General features: G+C 39.9%; 1 protein-coding gene across 2 annotated transcripts in view; it reads right to left on the reverse strand.

Moving 5' to 3' along the window:
- FRMD6 (FERM domain containing 6) overlaps window positions 1-16,639 on the reverse strand; it is a 456,357-nt gene that overhangs the window by 14,600 nt on the left and 425,118 nt on the right. For both annotated transcript variants that reach the window (XM_053697622.1, XM_053697623.1), the window contains 4 exons: window positions 16,130-16,195; window positions 10,080-10,148; window positions 9,700-9,874; window positions 289-624 (listed from right to left, as the gene is read on the reverse strand). In XM_053697622.1, the coding sequence (XP_053553597.1) occupies window positions 289-624; window positions 9,700-9,874; window positions 10,080-10,148; window positions 16,130-16,195 (646 nt within the window). The remainder of the gene's footprint in view (window positions 1-288; window positions 625-9,699; window positions 9,875-10,079; window positions 10,149-16,129; window positions 16,196-16,639) is intronic.

The following is a 16,639-nucleotide window of genomic DNA, read 5'->3' on the forward strand; positions in this document are numbered from 1 at the left end:
ATGAAATCCGTAGACTCTACGTATCTTGTAGAAGAAATATAATTTATCATTTATATAATTATTATGAGCAAAATCACGTTTTTTAAAAAAAATATCAGTGTTTAACATTTAGAAAAAAAGGATACCATTGAAAAAATAATAATAATAATAATAATAAAAAAAGTTGCTTTTTAATTTTTATGGTAAGATACGCATACAGGTTTGATTTATAAAGTCACTTCAAATATGAGTGACCATGGTATAATAAATAGAAATAGTTAAGCCCAAAGCTCAGTCACTTCTGATTACCGTCATCCTGTGAGTCATCTTCCAGTCTGTCTTTGCCGGCACTCTCTGCCCCGGAGGTATGGGAACTACTGTGACTGTTCATGGAGCTGCAGGTTTTCAGTTTACAATGGAACGACGTCCCAGAGAAGCTATCCTCTGGGCCAATGTCCCTGTGTTTTGTATCTGCTTCTATTCCCGATGTGTGTGAGCTGCTGTGACTGGCTGTAGAATGCCTAGAGAGGCGTTTATGCTTTACACTTCCTGCACTGCTCCCGCTGGCGTGGGACCTTTTCTCTAGCTGATCCAAATCCTGGTCCAATGCATCACTGATATAGGACTCTCTGTATTGCTTTTTCTCTACAAGATAAAGTTAAAGTTACAAAACTTCTAATTTTACTACAACCACACAGAACCTGTTTTCAGATAACAAAATAAATAAAAACATGTCAAATTGAATATGATTTCTTTTGTATCTCTAGATAATAATCATTGTAAAAAGTAATTGCATTATATGTGGCTAAAGTTGCCTTTTTGCTTTTATAAGGCATTTTATTATAGGTATAAGTCAAAATTAAAATAATAGGTTTCAGAAAGAGCATGCAATTTTAAGATACTTTTCAATTTACTTCTATCAAATTTACTCTTGTTCTCTAGCTCCCAGTAATGCATAGAGTTTACTATTTTTTTGTACATGTAACATACATAATTATATGCAAGCAATTGTGTAATCAAATTTTTTTTTTTATAACACTTAAGGCACGATGATCTAAAGCACTCTAAGCTAGCGAGATTATTAAAGAATGATTGCCAGTCCTATTTCCCTGGTGGAATGATCTAAGGCCACTTTTTACCCTGAAAACAGGGTCTCTCACTAAGGGGCATATACTGCATTTTTGTATGAAAAATGCACAATAAAATGTGTATTTTAAATATCATACAAAACAAATAATTAAACCATTCCTACAAAAATAAGCAGGGAAAAAAAACCACAATTTGTTCTTACCTGATAAATTCAATTATTTCTTGGTAGTGAGAGTCCACGATCCTTACATTTGGGAATTACATCACCTGGCCACCAGGAGGATGCGAAGACACCCTAACAGAGCTTTACATATATCCTTCCTACTTCCCCTTCTCTCCCAGTAATACTTAAAGCAGAGGAAAGAAGAAAGTAAGAAAGATAGTAGATAAAGAGGCGCAAACAAGGACTGCCACCATCATGTACTACATAATTTGGGTGGGTTTGTGGACTCTCACTACCAAGATAGAAATTACTTTATCAGTCCATGATCCTTCCACTGCCCAAATAATCTTCCTACTAAAACACATCAAAATGATAACATTTTGTAAAAGTGTGACTAAAAGACCAAGTTGCAGCCTTGCAACTTTGTTCAGAGGTCTCAGTCTTGAAAGCCCATGAAGTAGCAACTGAACGAGTGGAATGAGCAGTAATTCTGACAGTTGGATCTTGGCCAGCTTCCAAGTAAGCTCTGTGAATTATGCTTTTTCAACCAAAACGATAAAGACACAGCCATGTCCTTTTGACCCTTACGTTTACCATAAAATAATACAAACAAACTAGAAGCATGACGAAACTTTACTAGCCTGAAGATAAAATTTCAATGCCCTAACAACATCCAAATTATGCTATAATCTCTCCTTTCAAGATTTTAGATTAGGACACAAGGAAGGAACCACTATTTCCTGATTTATATTTTCAGCAGACACTACCTTAGGAAGAAAACCTGATTTGGTCATTAATACAGCCTTATCCTGGTGAAACACCAAATAAAAAATCTCTTAAGAAAGTGCTGATAATTCTGAAACTCTGCGTGCAGAAGAAATAACCAACAAGAAAAGTACCTTTTAAGAAAGTAACTTTAGATCTAGACTATGCAAAGGTTTAAAATGTAGATGTTGTAGAACCTTCAGAACCAGATTCAAACTCCACAGGGGAGCAGATGACTTTATGACTGGTCTGATTCTATGAAGAGCCTGAACAAAAGACAATGTCAGGCAACTGAGCAAATATTCTGTGTAGTAAGAAGGACAAAAGCTGAAATCTGACCTTTTAAGTAACTAGCTGCAAGTATCTTATCAAGTATCTCCTGCAGAAACTGGAGAATCTGTAGAATTCGCACAGAATGCCAGGAATAACTTCGGAACACCAGAAGAAATAGACTTTCCATAACTTATGGTAAATCTTTCTAGTAACAGGCTTACCGCCCTGAATCAAAGTATCAATTACAGAAAACCCTCTGCAAATGTATTAACTGTTCAACCTCCATGCAGTTAAATTGAGAGACTGAAGATTTTGATAAAAGAATGAGCCCTGAAAGAGAAGATCTAATCTCAGTGAGAGATGCCAAGGTGGATCGTTGGACATCCTCACCAGATCCGCATACCAAGTTCAGCAAGGCCATGCTGGAGCTAAGAGAATAGGTGAAACATGCTCCTGCTTGAAACGTGCCACTACTCATGTAAGAAATACTATCGGAGGAAACAGGTATACAAGATTTTACCGCCAAGGAGCAGTTAACACTTCTATCAAGTTGGCTTGAGCATCCCTCAAACTCGAGCCATACCTTAGTGATGACTCAAGTAATACGCTTCCCAGTTGTCCCCTCCTGGTATACAAATGGCTGAAATGGCACACTGATAAGTGTCCGCCCAGGACAAAATGCAAGATACCTCCTGCATGGATAGGGAGCTCCTTTCAGTGGTATAATGACCCCCCAAGAAACACACCCTTGTCTGAGGTGAGAATTAACTTTTTGGAAGATTGATTTTGCAACCATGTTTGCAAAGTAAATTCTCTGTGTAAAAAATTGCTAAAGGTAAAGATAGTGCTTGAACCAATATATCATCCAGGTATGGAGCTACCACTATGCCCTGGAGACAAATTATAGAAGGAAGAGTTCCCAATAATTTTGCAAAAATTCTGGGAGCAGTAGCCAACCTAAAAAGGAAGAGCAATGAACTGGTAATGCCTGTTCAGAAATGCAAAACATAGATACTGATGATGATCTGGATGAAAAGGGATGTGAAGATATACATCCTTCAGAACTACTGTAGACATGAACTGCCCCTAAAGTAGTATTGGTAGAATTGATCTGATAGTCTCCATCTTGAAAGATGGCACTCTCAGAAATGTGTTCAATATCTTTAGATCCAGTATTGGGTTGAAAAGTGCCCTCCTTTTTTAGGACAATGAAAATATTTGAATAAAACCTTTTTTCATGACCCTTCAATGGAATTGGAATGAAAATCCCCATGTTCTATAGGTTCTGTACACACTGAATATGCTTTCTTTTCTGGCTTTCTTGAAATGTGAGACAGAATAAACCTTCCTTTTAAAGGTCTGGATCTGAAACCTAATCTGTACCCCTAAAACAAAATTTCCATTACCCAGAAATCCTGAACTGACCATTTTAAACCTCTTGAAACAGGCTTAGTCTGCCCCCTACCAGAGCTAATTCTGTATTGGGGGCCGCATCTTCATGCGGTCTTTGAATTAGAGGAAGATTTCTTGCGCTGCTTGGATTTATTCCAGACACGGTTAGGTTTCCATGTAGTATTCTGTGTTTCTGTCTTCTGGGTGGATGTCCTCTGATTCTTGTTCAGACGAAAGGGATGAAAAATTCCACCAAGGTCCCTTTCTTGTCCTGAGGTAAAAAGGCACCTTTACTGCCTGTCACTGTAGAAATAATAGAGTCTAGACCTGGACCAAATAAATTCTTCCCTTTAAAGGCCAAGGTAAACAGTCTAGACTTGGAAACCATGTCTGCCGACCATGATTTAAGCCAAATGGCTCTTCTAGAAAGTACAGCCAATGCAGTGTTCTTAGCATTAATGTGAACAATTTGTATGATTGCATCAAATATGAAATAATTAGCAGTTTTTAATGCTTGAATTCTATATTGTATCTCCATCTAAGGAGGATTCCTTAGAGACCAACTCTGCTAAAGAATCACACCAAAAGGCAGCCACTCCAGAAACTGCGGCAATACTCACAGCTGGTTGAAATAACAAACCGTTGAACAGCTGCTTTAACAGAAGTTACACAAAAGACTTCAAAGATATTTATGTGAAGGTATAACTATATCAATTGCCATGTCCCCTTACAATGCAGTAGTAGTTACAGCACTCCCAGGTTGCTCAATTGAAATGTACAAATAGTAGCAGGAGAAAAAAAAAGAAACTCCTTATAGTTCTACAACAAAACTACTTATGTAGAAGGGTAAGCCCCTTAACTGATATTAGGTCTACAGGAAGACAATTAATATCTGTGTGTATAGATGGTGTGAAAATTATTCAAATCAGTGTGTATAATGATCCTTTTGACTATAGGTATAATTCGTAAAATTGTGCCTCCGTAGCTCCGGTAGAGGGCCTTACCCCTTCTGTATGACCAGCCAATAGTGTGGTAGTAAGATGTTAAGAACCGCCCGTATTTGTGTCAAACACATACCACTGCTCACTGTGCACTAGAATGCTAAGATGCGTTATAGCACCTCCCCTCCCTGCAAGAGTAGGAAGAAATCACTAGGAGGAGCCTACTGACGTCAAACAAAGTATACTCTGTCCTCAGATATGAAAAACGGAGCACCGGGTAACCGAAGAGGTTTGCATCAAACACTAAAAAAAAAAAAAGTACAACACACATAAAACACTGGAAAAACATAAACATGTGTCTTTCAACACATATACACAATGTCCCCCAGTATAATCCACTTAGTTCCACATGAGACAGGAAAAGAAATGGGGAAACGTCCTTTACTGTAAGCATGTATGTAAGCATGTATGTGTGTTACCAGAACCTGTGTGATGAGCATATTTGCGCACTTGTAGAAGGTGTAGATGATCCTGATACTTTGACTGACAGCCTGAGGATCCCTGGTTAACTGTACTCAAATGCCGTTGGTCAGCACTGAAGGGGGCTTGAGAACTTCCCAGTTACATCCTTGCTCTGCTGTGTGCAAAAACATCACTCAAAAGGATTATATTGCACCAGCTCAGTAATGTAGACCCTCTCTTCTGGGAACTTTCTACTGATGATGATCCAACACAACTCTCACTACTTAGCATCAAAAAACAGAAAAGAATAGTGGTGCACAGGAAAGCACTGAGAATACAAAATACATTTATTGGCAGCTGGATAAAACAATACTACACTATAAAATAGCTTGCAAGCATACAAAAGAACACGGTATGAAGCGTTTCGGCGTTATGCCGTCATCACTACTTGCCTTCTCCATGATGAGGCAAAGAACTACTGGGAAAGAAGGGGAAGTCATGGGCTAATTGTAAAGCTCTGGTAGGATGTTTTTGCCTCCTCCTGGTGGCCAGATGATGTAACTCTCAGGTGTAAGGATCGTGGACCCTTACTACTATTAGAAAGAAATGGTATTGTTAAGAAATTTGTACAAATTACAAAGCATAATTGTTTTTTGTTTTTTTTAAATGGGTTGAACATGGGCATCCATGGGCATATATGAAATTATCTCTCTAATCCCAGCGTAATTCTGTAAAGATTTTCGCACTACAGATCTTACAGTTTTTTCTCGTCAACTAAAAGATGGTGAGCTGTCCTCAAAATACTCATAACCCTAATAGAGAAACACATGCATACAAATATATAGGCGATTGTAAGATGATATAAACAGAAAGCATTGTAATGTGATTTATATTGGCTGTAGGATTTAATTGTGCGCCCCCCTGCTCACTTCCCTCCATGGCACGAAGTTTCCCTTTCCAGCGAGCTCCAATAATTTCAATAGGAGAGATCTTGCCACGTGCAGGGACTGCCCCATTTTTATGATAATTTAATTAGGGCAGCCCCTGTGAGGGCTGTCGAGAAAAAAAACATGTCTGAAATTGAGATGTTTAGATCATCGGGCCCTTAGAGCATTTTATTTAATGTCTCATTAGAACCTCATAATGAGGTATACAAAGCAACCATCTAAATAATTCAATCCTATATTATAAAAGGCCAAGTGTGTTTGTCTGAAGCCGTCAAAGCCGTCATGCGCAGTAGAGACTGCGAGCGGACAAACACACCTGGCCTTCAGCTGCAGAGTAGTGTGCACTGTGGAAGCTGCCTGGTGGGGGCATGACTGGCGTCGGGCGTGCTGTGATGGGGCGTGGCCGGCGAGCGTGGCAGACATGATGAGGGGGCGTGACAGGCATGTTGAGGGGGCGTGGCCGGCGGATGGGATGAGGGGGCGTGGCCTCGCGGGGGCGTGGCCGGTGTGAGAGACCAAAACAGAGGAAGGAAGGAAAGAAAGAAAGTGAGCAGAAGAGGGGGGAAGAGCAAAAGAGGGAGAGAGAGAGGGGGGAGAGAGAGCTCAAAAGAGAGGGGGGAGAGAGAGAGCTCAAAAGAGAGGTGGGAGAGAGAGCGCAAAAGAGGGAGAGAGAGAGCGCAAAAGAGAGGGAGAGAGAGAGCAAGAGAGGGGGAGAGAGAGCGCACAAAAGAGGGGGAGAGAGAGAGCTCAAAAGAGAGGGGGGGAGAGAGAGAGCTCAAAAGAGAGGGGGGAGAGAGAGCGCAAAAGAGAGAGGGGAGAGAGAGCGCAAAAGAGAGGGGGAGAGTTTAAAAGAGAGCGCAAAAGAGAAGGGGGAGACAGAGGGCAAAAGAGGGAGAGAGAGAGCAAAAGAGGGAGAGAGAGAGCGCAAAAGAGAGGGGGAGAGAGCACAAAAGAGAGGGGGAGAGAGAGCAAAAAAAGAGGGGGAGAGAGCGCAAGGGGGAGAAAGCACAAAAGAGAGGGGGAGAGAGCGCAAAAAAAAGGGGAGAGAGAGCGCAAAAAAGTGGGGGGAGAAGGGCGCAAAAGAGAAGAAGGAGAGAGTGCAAAAGAGGGGAAGAGAGAGCAAAAGAGAGGGGGAGAGAGAGAGCAAAAGAGAGGGGAAGAGAGAGCAAAAGAGAGGGGGAGAGAGAGCAAAAGAGAGGGGGAGAGAGAGCAAAAGAGAGGGAGAGAGAGAGCAAAAGAGGGGGGAGAGAGAGAGCAAAAGAGGGGGGAGAGAGAGCAAAAGAGGGGGGAGAGAGAGCAAGAGGGGGGAGAGAGCAGATGAGGGGGGAAGAGTGAGAGCGAGCAAAAGAGGGGAGAGAGAGCAAAAGAGGTGGGAGAGAGAGAGCAAAAGGGGGGGGAGAGAGCGCAAGAGAGGGGGAGAGAGTGCAAGAGAGGGGGAGAGAGAGCGCAAAAGAGAGGGGGAGAGAGCACAAAAGAGAGGGGGAGAGAGCGCAAAAAAGAGGGGGAGAGAGCACAAGGGGGAGAAAGCACAAAAGAGAGTGGGGGGAGCGGAAAAAAGAGGGGGAGAGAGCGGAAAAAAGAGGGGGAGAGAGCGCAAAAGAGTGGGGGGAGAGAGAGAGCTCAAAAGAGAGGGGGGGAGAGAGAGCTCAAAAGAGAGGGGGGGGGAGAGAGAGTGCACAAAAGAGGGGGAGAGAGAGTGCAAAAGAGAGGGGGGAGAGAGCGCAAAAGAGGGGAAGAGAGAGCGCAAAAGAGGGGAAGAGAGAGCAAAAGAGAGGGGGAGAGAGAGAGCAAAAGAGAGGGGAAGAGAGAGCAAAAGAGAGGGGGGAGAGATAGCAAAAGAGAGGGGGAGAGAGAGCAAAAGAGAGGGGAGGAGAGAGAGCGCAAAATAGGGGGGAGAGAGAGAGCAAAAGAGGGGGGAGAGAGCAAAATAGGGGAGAGAGAGAGAAAAAGAGGGCGAGAGAGAGCAAGAGGGGTGAGAGAGCAGATGAGGGGGGGAGAGAGAGAGCGAGCAAAAGAGGGGAGAGAGAGCAAAAGAGGTGGGAGAGAGAGAGCACAAGAGGGGAGAGAGAGAGCAAAAAAGGGGAGAGAGAGAGAGCAAAAGAGGGGGAGAGTGCAAAATAAGGGGGAGAGAGAGAACTCAAAAGAGAGGGGGGAGAGAGAGAGAGAGCGCAAAAGAGAGGGGGAAGAGAGAGGGAGCAAGGGTTGGAACCGCGGTACCTAAAAAATTGGCCCGTGTACACGGGCTTTAGGACTAGTGCTTATTATAAAAAAATAGAATGCTTCCAAAATATATAAAATTACTTCTGCTTTCTTGTCTGTCTACTAAATGTAAAGTTATATAATCAGTACTTAATAAAATCTAGCATCAACTATTGTAATATGTTTTGGATTTGTTATTATTAACTATTGAGCAAGCTCTTCACTCTGGTCGTTGTGTGTACAACATATTTTGTATTTCTGTTTTCTGCAGTGCTGCAGAATAGATGAGCAAATTACAGTGCAGTTGGCTGACAGAGGCCACAATGCATTGCAGTCTTCTCTGGCTGCCAAGGGGTTACTAATGCTTTTTCTGATCACAATAACTTGCAGATACAGTCTGTCTAGTGTTTTCTATGGGACGGTAGCGGTTACACAGACTGCAGTATCCCACTATGTACCGGGACCTAAGAAGTAACTACTGGGATCTTACTTTGCAGTTTTGTTTTGTTTTGTTTAATGATGTCTGTTATTTGCAAACTCTTCAATTTAGCATGCAAGTCCAATTCTAAGGTGGGGTATAAATCATTACTGTTTGTTCATTAGTGATGATGTTGCAGACTAGTATGGATATAATAAGACTTGTAAAATATAATTTTTAATGTGCTTTATTGTTTTGTTATCCTTTGTTAAAAACCATACGTAGGTAGGCTAAGGAGCTAGCTGCTGATTGGTGGCTGCACATATGCCTTGTGTCATTAGCTTACCAATGTCTTCAGTTAGCTCACAGTAGTGCATTGATGCACCTTCAATACAGGATATCTTGAGAACAAAAAATTGGAAAGTTCTGGTGAACTGCTTGTGCAATGCTGCCCCCTGCAGATTTGCGGCAGCTAGCAGGAGGTTTCAATCAACCCGATTGTACACGATCGGGCAGATTGATGTCCGCAGCCTCGGATGCAGCGGACCAGTTAAGGAGCAGCGGTCTTAAGACCGCTGCTTCTTAACTGCTGTTTCCGGCGAGCGTGAAGGCTTGTGCCCCATTTAGGCCATGATAAATCGGGCCCTCAAGAATGCTCTTTAAACAAAGGTTGCAAAGAAAAATATATATTATTTTTTCCCACACACACTCTGAATTGTGAAAGAAAGGTTTTGAGTTTCATGTTCCTTTAATATCAGCAAATATTAACTTAAAATGTTAATGTGGAATCTGTACAAGAAAAAAATATTGAAAATATTTTCAACTAAAATCCAAGCTACTCTAATCACAGAGGCTGCATACAGTAACATTTACAAAGCAAACATGATTGTTTGTAAAGAGCTGCTAACTTTGGCAGTGCTGGGTACATGACTATAGATAAATAACACCAATTCATGGGGGAAAAAATGCAGATACATAAATGAAACAAAAGAAATGAATACATGATTATAAAAAATATTCTATATGCATAAGCTACAAACTTCGGAAGTGGGAAGATTTCCCTGTAAGTACCTTCATTTTCCTCCAGTTTCCGGACACGGCGCAGTACTGGTTGTAAATTCATGTACAGACGGTGGCTATTACTGAGCAGCTGAAGGAGATGCCGAGATCGCAGGGAGCAGCCAGTATAATAGATTAATTTCCTGGCCGAGGGCAAACCATCTGGTAAAATCTCAAACTTTTTGCCCTTAAGAAAAATAAAAAGTATGAAACTAAATTAAAAATATGAATGACATAATGATTTTATTGACCCAGAATAAAGGTATCATGAACTATTGAACAACTTTACTATGTGGGAAAATATTTTGTGATTGCTCCCAAATGCTAAGGTTATGAGTAATTTATGCATTAGGAAAATGTATCCTATCCTTGTTTTTATTTCATATACTTACCACAAATACCAGCTTTCCAACATTTGTCCAAGGAAAGTCATAAAGCAATTGTTTTTCATCACCCGTACTCTAAAAAAATAAAAATATTAATTTATTACATATATATGAGGTCAGATTATATTTATAGTGCTCAGGAATCTGCTGGCGCTCTACAAATACATGACGATAACAATAATTATGGCATACGTTTAAAGGGACACTCAAGTCAAAACAAACTTTTATGATTCAGATAGAGCATGCAGTTTTAAGACACTTTCCAATTTACTTCCATTATCAAATTTTGCTCACTCTATTTATATTTTCACTTTGTGGGGAACAAGATCCTAATGAGCATGTGCACAAGATCACAGTGTATACATATACTAGTTTGTGATTGGCTGATGGCTGTCACAAGATACAGGGGGAGGGGGGCGGAAAATGGGATAAAAAATAAATGTGTCAGAAAAAAAAAAATCTTATGTTATTGAATTGTCTTTTTATTATGCACTTGTTAATTATGTAATTCTACTGTATTTTGTGGTCCTTAAGTAGTTTGTGTTTATGTATAACTCTTTGTATTTATTCAGTATAAGTCATCTCTCACTTGGAATGAATCATTCATATACCATTTCTATTGCCTGTCTTGTTTTCTAAGACAATGATTTTCACTAAAACACATCTACGCCCATCTAGAAGTCTCTAGAAATATATGCATTCCTTTTAAAGGCGGACTAGTGATCCGTAGTGTTATTACCTCACTTTTCCTGTTGCCAATACCTTTTCCTATACAATTGTACATCCTGACGACTTTTAGTTTTATATAACTAATTATTTGATTTATTCCACCAGAATTTCAATTCAGATATTGATCTCGGCATCATCAAAAGGACACAGCTTACCTAAAAGCTCTACGATAACATTTTTGTTAAAAACCACTCGGCTAGATTACGAGTTTTTGTCGGTAAGGCTTGCATTGTTAACGAGCCTTTTTTTCTCACCGCTCACTTAAGACAGCGCTGGTATTACAGGTTTTTTTAAACCCGGCATTAGCCACAAAAAAGTGAGCGTAGAGCAAAATTTAGCTCCACATCTCACTGTAATACCTGCGCTGCTTACGGTAGCGGTGAGCTGGCTAAACGTGCTTGTGCACGATTTCCCCATAGGAAACAATGGGGCTGACCCGGCTGAAAAAAAACCTAACACCTGCAAAAAAGCAGCGTTCAACTCCTAACGCAGCCCCACTGTTTCCTATGGGGAAATACATTTTATGTCTGCACCTAACACCCTAACATGAACCCTGAGTCTAAACACCCCTAATCTTACACTTATTAACCCCTAATCTGCCGCCCCCGACATCGCCGACACCTACATTATATTATTAACCCCTAATCTGCCGCTCCGGACACCGCCGCCACCTACATTATACTCATGAACCCCTAATCTACTGCCCCCAACATCGCCGAACCCTACATTATATTTATTAACCCCTACTCTGCTCCCCAATGTCGCCGCAACTATATTAAATTGATTAACCCCTAATCTGCCGCCACCAACGTCGCCGCCACTATAAAGTTATTAACCCCTAAACCTAAGTATAACCCTAACACCCCCCCTAATTTAAATATAATTTTAAATATTCTTATTAAAATTACTACAATTAAATAAATTATTCTGATTTAAAACTAAATACTTACCTATCAAATAAACCCTAAGATAGCTACAATATAACTAAGTTACATTGTATCTAGTTTAGGATTTATTTTTATTTTACAGGCAAGTTTGTATTTATTTTAACTAGGTAGAATAGTTATTAAATAGTTAGTAACTATTTAATAGCTACCTAGCTAAAATAAAGACAAATTTACCTGTAAAATAAAACCTAACCTAAGTTACAATTACACCTAACACTACACTATCATTAAATTAATTACCTAAACTACCTACAATTAAATTAAATAAACTAAAATATGAAAAACAACAAACACTAAATTACAGAAAATAAAAAAATAATTACATTTTTTTAAACTAATTACACCTAATCTAATCCCCAAAATAATAAAATTCCCTACCCTATACTAAATTAAAAGGGCCTTTTGCGAGGCATTGCCCCAAAGTAATCAGCTCTTTTACCTGTAAAAAAAAAATACAATACTCCCCCCCCAACATTAAAACCCACCACCCACACACCCAACCCTACTCTAAAACCCACCCAATACCCCCTTAATAAAATCTAACACTAACCCCTTGAAGATCACCCTACCTTGAGACGTCTTCACCCAGCCGGGCACAAGTGGACCTCCAGAGGAGCAGAAGTCTTCATCCGTACCGGGCAGAAGAGAACCTCCGGACCGCCAGAAGTCTTCATCCAGGCGGCATCTTCTATCTTCATCCATCCGGAGCGGGTCCATCTTCAATCCAGCCAACGCGGAGCATCCTCTTCAAACGAAGTTCAACTGAAGAATGAAGGTTCCTTTAAATTACGTCATCCAAGATGGTGTCCCTTCAATTCCTATTGGCTGATAGGATTCTATCAGCCAATCGGAATTAAGGTAGGAAAAATCCTATTGGCTGATGCAATCAGCCAATAGGATTAAACCCACATTCTATTGGCGGTTCCAATCAGCCAATAGAATGCAAGCTCAATCCTATTGGCTGATTGCATCAGCCAATAGGATTTTTCCTTCCTTAATTCCGATTGGCTGATAGAATCCTATCAGCCAATCGGAATTGAAGGGACGCCATCTTGGATGACGTAATTTAAAGGAACCTTCATTCTGTGTTTAGCCATCGGAAGAAGAGGATGCTCCGCGTCAGATGTCTTGAAGATGGAACTGCTCCGTACCGGATGGATGAAGATAGAAGATGCCGTCTGGATGAAGACTTCTGCCCATTTGGAGGACCACTTCGCCCGGCTTGGATGAAGACTTCTCCCTGCTTCGTTGAGGACTTCAGCCCAGTTGGGTGAAGACGTCTCCCGGTAAGGTGATCTTCAGGGGGTTAGTGTTAGGTTTTTTTAAGGGGGGATTGGGTGGGTTTTAGAGTAGGGTTGGTTGTGTGGGTGGTGGATTTTAATGTTGGGGGGGAATTGTAATTTTTTTTTCAGGTAAAAGAGCCGATTACTTTGGGGCAATGCCCCGCAAAAGGCCATTTTAAGGGCTATTTGTAATTTAGTGTAGGGTAGGGCTTTTATTATTTTGGGGGGGCTTTTATTTATTTTGTTAGGGGGATTAGGTGTAATTAGTTTAAAAATCTTGTAATTTCTTTATTATTTTCTGTAATTTAGTGGAGTTTTTTGTACTTTAGATAATTTTATTTAATTGTAATTAATTGTATTTAATTTAGGTAATTAATTTAATTGTAGTATAGTGCTAGTTGTAATTGTAACTTAGGTTAGGTTTTATTAACTAATAACTATTTAATAACTTTATTTTTTTATTAACTAATAACTATTTAATAACTATTGTACCTAGTTAAAATAAATACAAAGTTGCCTGTAAAATAAAAATAAACCCTAAGCTAGCTACAATGTAACTATTAGTTATATTGTAGCTATCTTAGGGTTTATTTTATAGGTAAGTATTTAGTTTAAAATAGGAATTATTTAGTTAATTGTAGTAATTTTATTTAAATTTATTTAAATTATATTTAAGTAAGGTGGGGTTAGGGTTAGACTTAGGTTTAGGGGTTAATAACTTTATTATAGTGGTGGCAATGTTGGGGGCGGCAGATTAGGGGTTAATAAATGTAGGTAGGTGGTGGCGATGTTAGGGCCGGCAGATTAGGGGTTAATAATATTTAAATAGTGTTTGCGATGCGGGAGTGCGGCGGTTTAGGGGTTAATATATTTATTATAGTGGCGGAGATGTCCGGATCCGCAGATTAGGGGTTAAAAAATTTATTTTAGTGTTTGTGATGTGGGAGGGCCTCAGTTTAGGGGTTAAAAGGTAGTTTATGGGTGTTAGTGTACTTTTTAGCACTTTTGTTAAGAGTTTTATGCTACGGCGTTGTAGTGTAAAACTCTTAACTACTGACTTTTAAATGCGGTACCATGCTTGACAGGAGAGGGTCTTCCGCTCACTTTTTGTCAGACTCGTAATACCGGCACTATGCAAGTCCCATTGAAAATATAGGATACGCAATTGACGTAAATGGATTTGCGGTATTTCCAAGTCTGGCCAAAAAAGTGAGTGGTACACCTGTACCTGCAAGACTCATAACACCAGCGGGCATTAAAAAGCAGCGTTGGGACCAGCCAACGCTGCTTTTAAAGCCTAACGCAAGACTCGTAATCTAGCCCAGTGTTTTTCAACCAGTGTGCCGTGGCACACTAGTGTGCCGTGAGAGATCCTCAGGTGTGCCACGGCAGACTGACAACAGTGTGACATATTTTTTTAAACTTTGCTTGTTTTTTATTCCCAGTGCAGGGGTAGTTTGTAGAAGGCATGGCATAACAGCACAATACATACAGTATGTGTGTGTTTGTGTGTATATATATATATATATATATATATATATATATATATATATATATATATATATATGCTGTATTAGGCTACAATGTGTGATTTTTTTTTAAATTTTGGGATGGTGGTGTGCCACAGGATTTTTTAATGTAAAAAAGTGTGCCACAGCAAAAAAAAGGTTAAAAATCACTGATCTAGCCAATTGTTTTTTTCAGCAGGCCAAGCAGATTCACAATCTGGCATGTGAGATAGCTGCTGCAAAACTGTAACCACCCCCTCATAATTTATGTTTACTTGATAAATGAATTTCTTCCATGGTGGTGAGAGTCCACTATGCATTACTCCTGGAAATTACAGTACTCTTCTTGGCCATTAGGAAGAAGCAAATATTCCCAAACCCCAAGAGCTCTATAAAAGTCCTCCCACCTTACTGGAAACTAGTTTTGTCTTTGCCTCTCCTGGAGGAAGGTAAAAAATAAAGATGTGCATATTATTCTTCAGTGACCATATCTACCTATTGTAACCTATTGGGTAAACCTGCTTACTGTGCCTGTCAGCTATATTTGCATGTTGTGCCTGCTGGTTATAGCTGCCTACTCTAAAGTGTCAACTATTCCTGCTGGCCACGTCTACTTAGAGTGCCTCTTGGCGATACTGACATATTGTGCCCCCTCGACCAACCAGCCTTGCATATCTGTTGGCATTCCTGCTTACTGTACCCACTGCCCTACCTGTCTACCATGCCAGCTGTACTCACTGGCCTTACCTACTAACTGTATTCTACCTGACAACTGTACCCGCCTATTACCCCTGCTGGCCATTACCTGCCTATTACCCCTGCTGGCCATTACCTGCTTATTACCCCTGATAGTCATTACCTGCCTATTGTACCTGCTGGCCATTACCTGCTTATTACCCCTGCTGGCCATTAACTGCCTATTACCCCTGCTGGTCATTACTTGCCCATTACCCCTGCTGGACATTACCTGCCTATTGCATCTGCTGGCCGTTACCTGCTTATTACACCTGGTGGACATTACCTGCCTATTACCCCTGTTGGCCATTATATGCCTATTGCACCTGCTGGATATAATCTTCCTTTACTACCTATTGGTTACCTTCCTTTTAGCTACCATTGTCTTGCCTTTTGCTTTGATTTCATTTTATTTACGTGTATATATTTATATTACTTCAGTAAAGCCTACAGAGCTACCTATAACCTTTTAAAATTGTTATAATGTCAATATCAGCTCTTAGTGTAAGCCAAATTCTCATTCTCGTCATAACTAACCTTAGTAAGATTATTGCACAGAACTCAAGAATTTGTTTTATGGAAAATGACAAATCTCACTTTGTAAGAGGGAACTCCTGAAATTTCTTAAAATTGCTTTTGTTCAGGGATTAAAAGTTTATTTCTGAAATTATGAGCAACCTGTTTTCTACTACTTACACATTTTAGTATTACAAAATGCTCTATTATATTACACCTCAAGGAAAACCTGTTTGTCAACATCGGTTTAAAGATTCAGAATCTTAAACAGTAAAAAAAAAAAAAAAAAAACACAAAACTCTCTGCAAGTAAGAAATAATAATATATATTAAATATACCTGAAATATTTGGATTCCTCGTAATGTGAGTCCAAGAATCAGAGATGCTTCAACTTCCCTTTTATCCTAAAATAAATAAATACAAACATCAATGTTCATGTTCAGGGCCGGTTTTATAATTAGGCAGAGTAGGCATGTACCTAAAGGTGAACTCCATAGAGGGGCGCCTGTTTCTGCCTATTATAAATACCAGTCAGATTAAAATTATCTTCCTGAAACCACCATAGTGAGAGCTGGAAAAAAAATTAGTAACTGCTAGTTCCCATTCAGCTAAAGGACCATTAAGTTAGAGCTAGCTGCTTCCTGTACTTTCTATCATTTGTTAGCAGCAGCCATGTGCCTACTCTGACATTAAAGGTAACTGAGGTGGATGGGAACTAGTTGCTATCCACAATATGGTGGCTTCATGTAGCCAACTATAAGCACATTATTATGTATAATAAATAATATAGTATAAAAATAATTTATATTCTAATAGGGTCTGCACCATGTTATTGATGCATTATATGT

The sequence above is a fragment of the Bombina bombina genome, chromosome 1 (assembly GCF_027579735.1).
Source record: "Bombina bombina isolate aBomBom1 chromosome 1, aBomBom1.pri, whole genome shotgun sequence".
Lineage (NCBI taxonomy): Eukaryota > Metazoa > Chordata > Amphibia > Anura > Bombinatoridae > Bombina > Bombina bombina.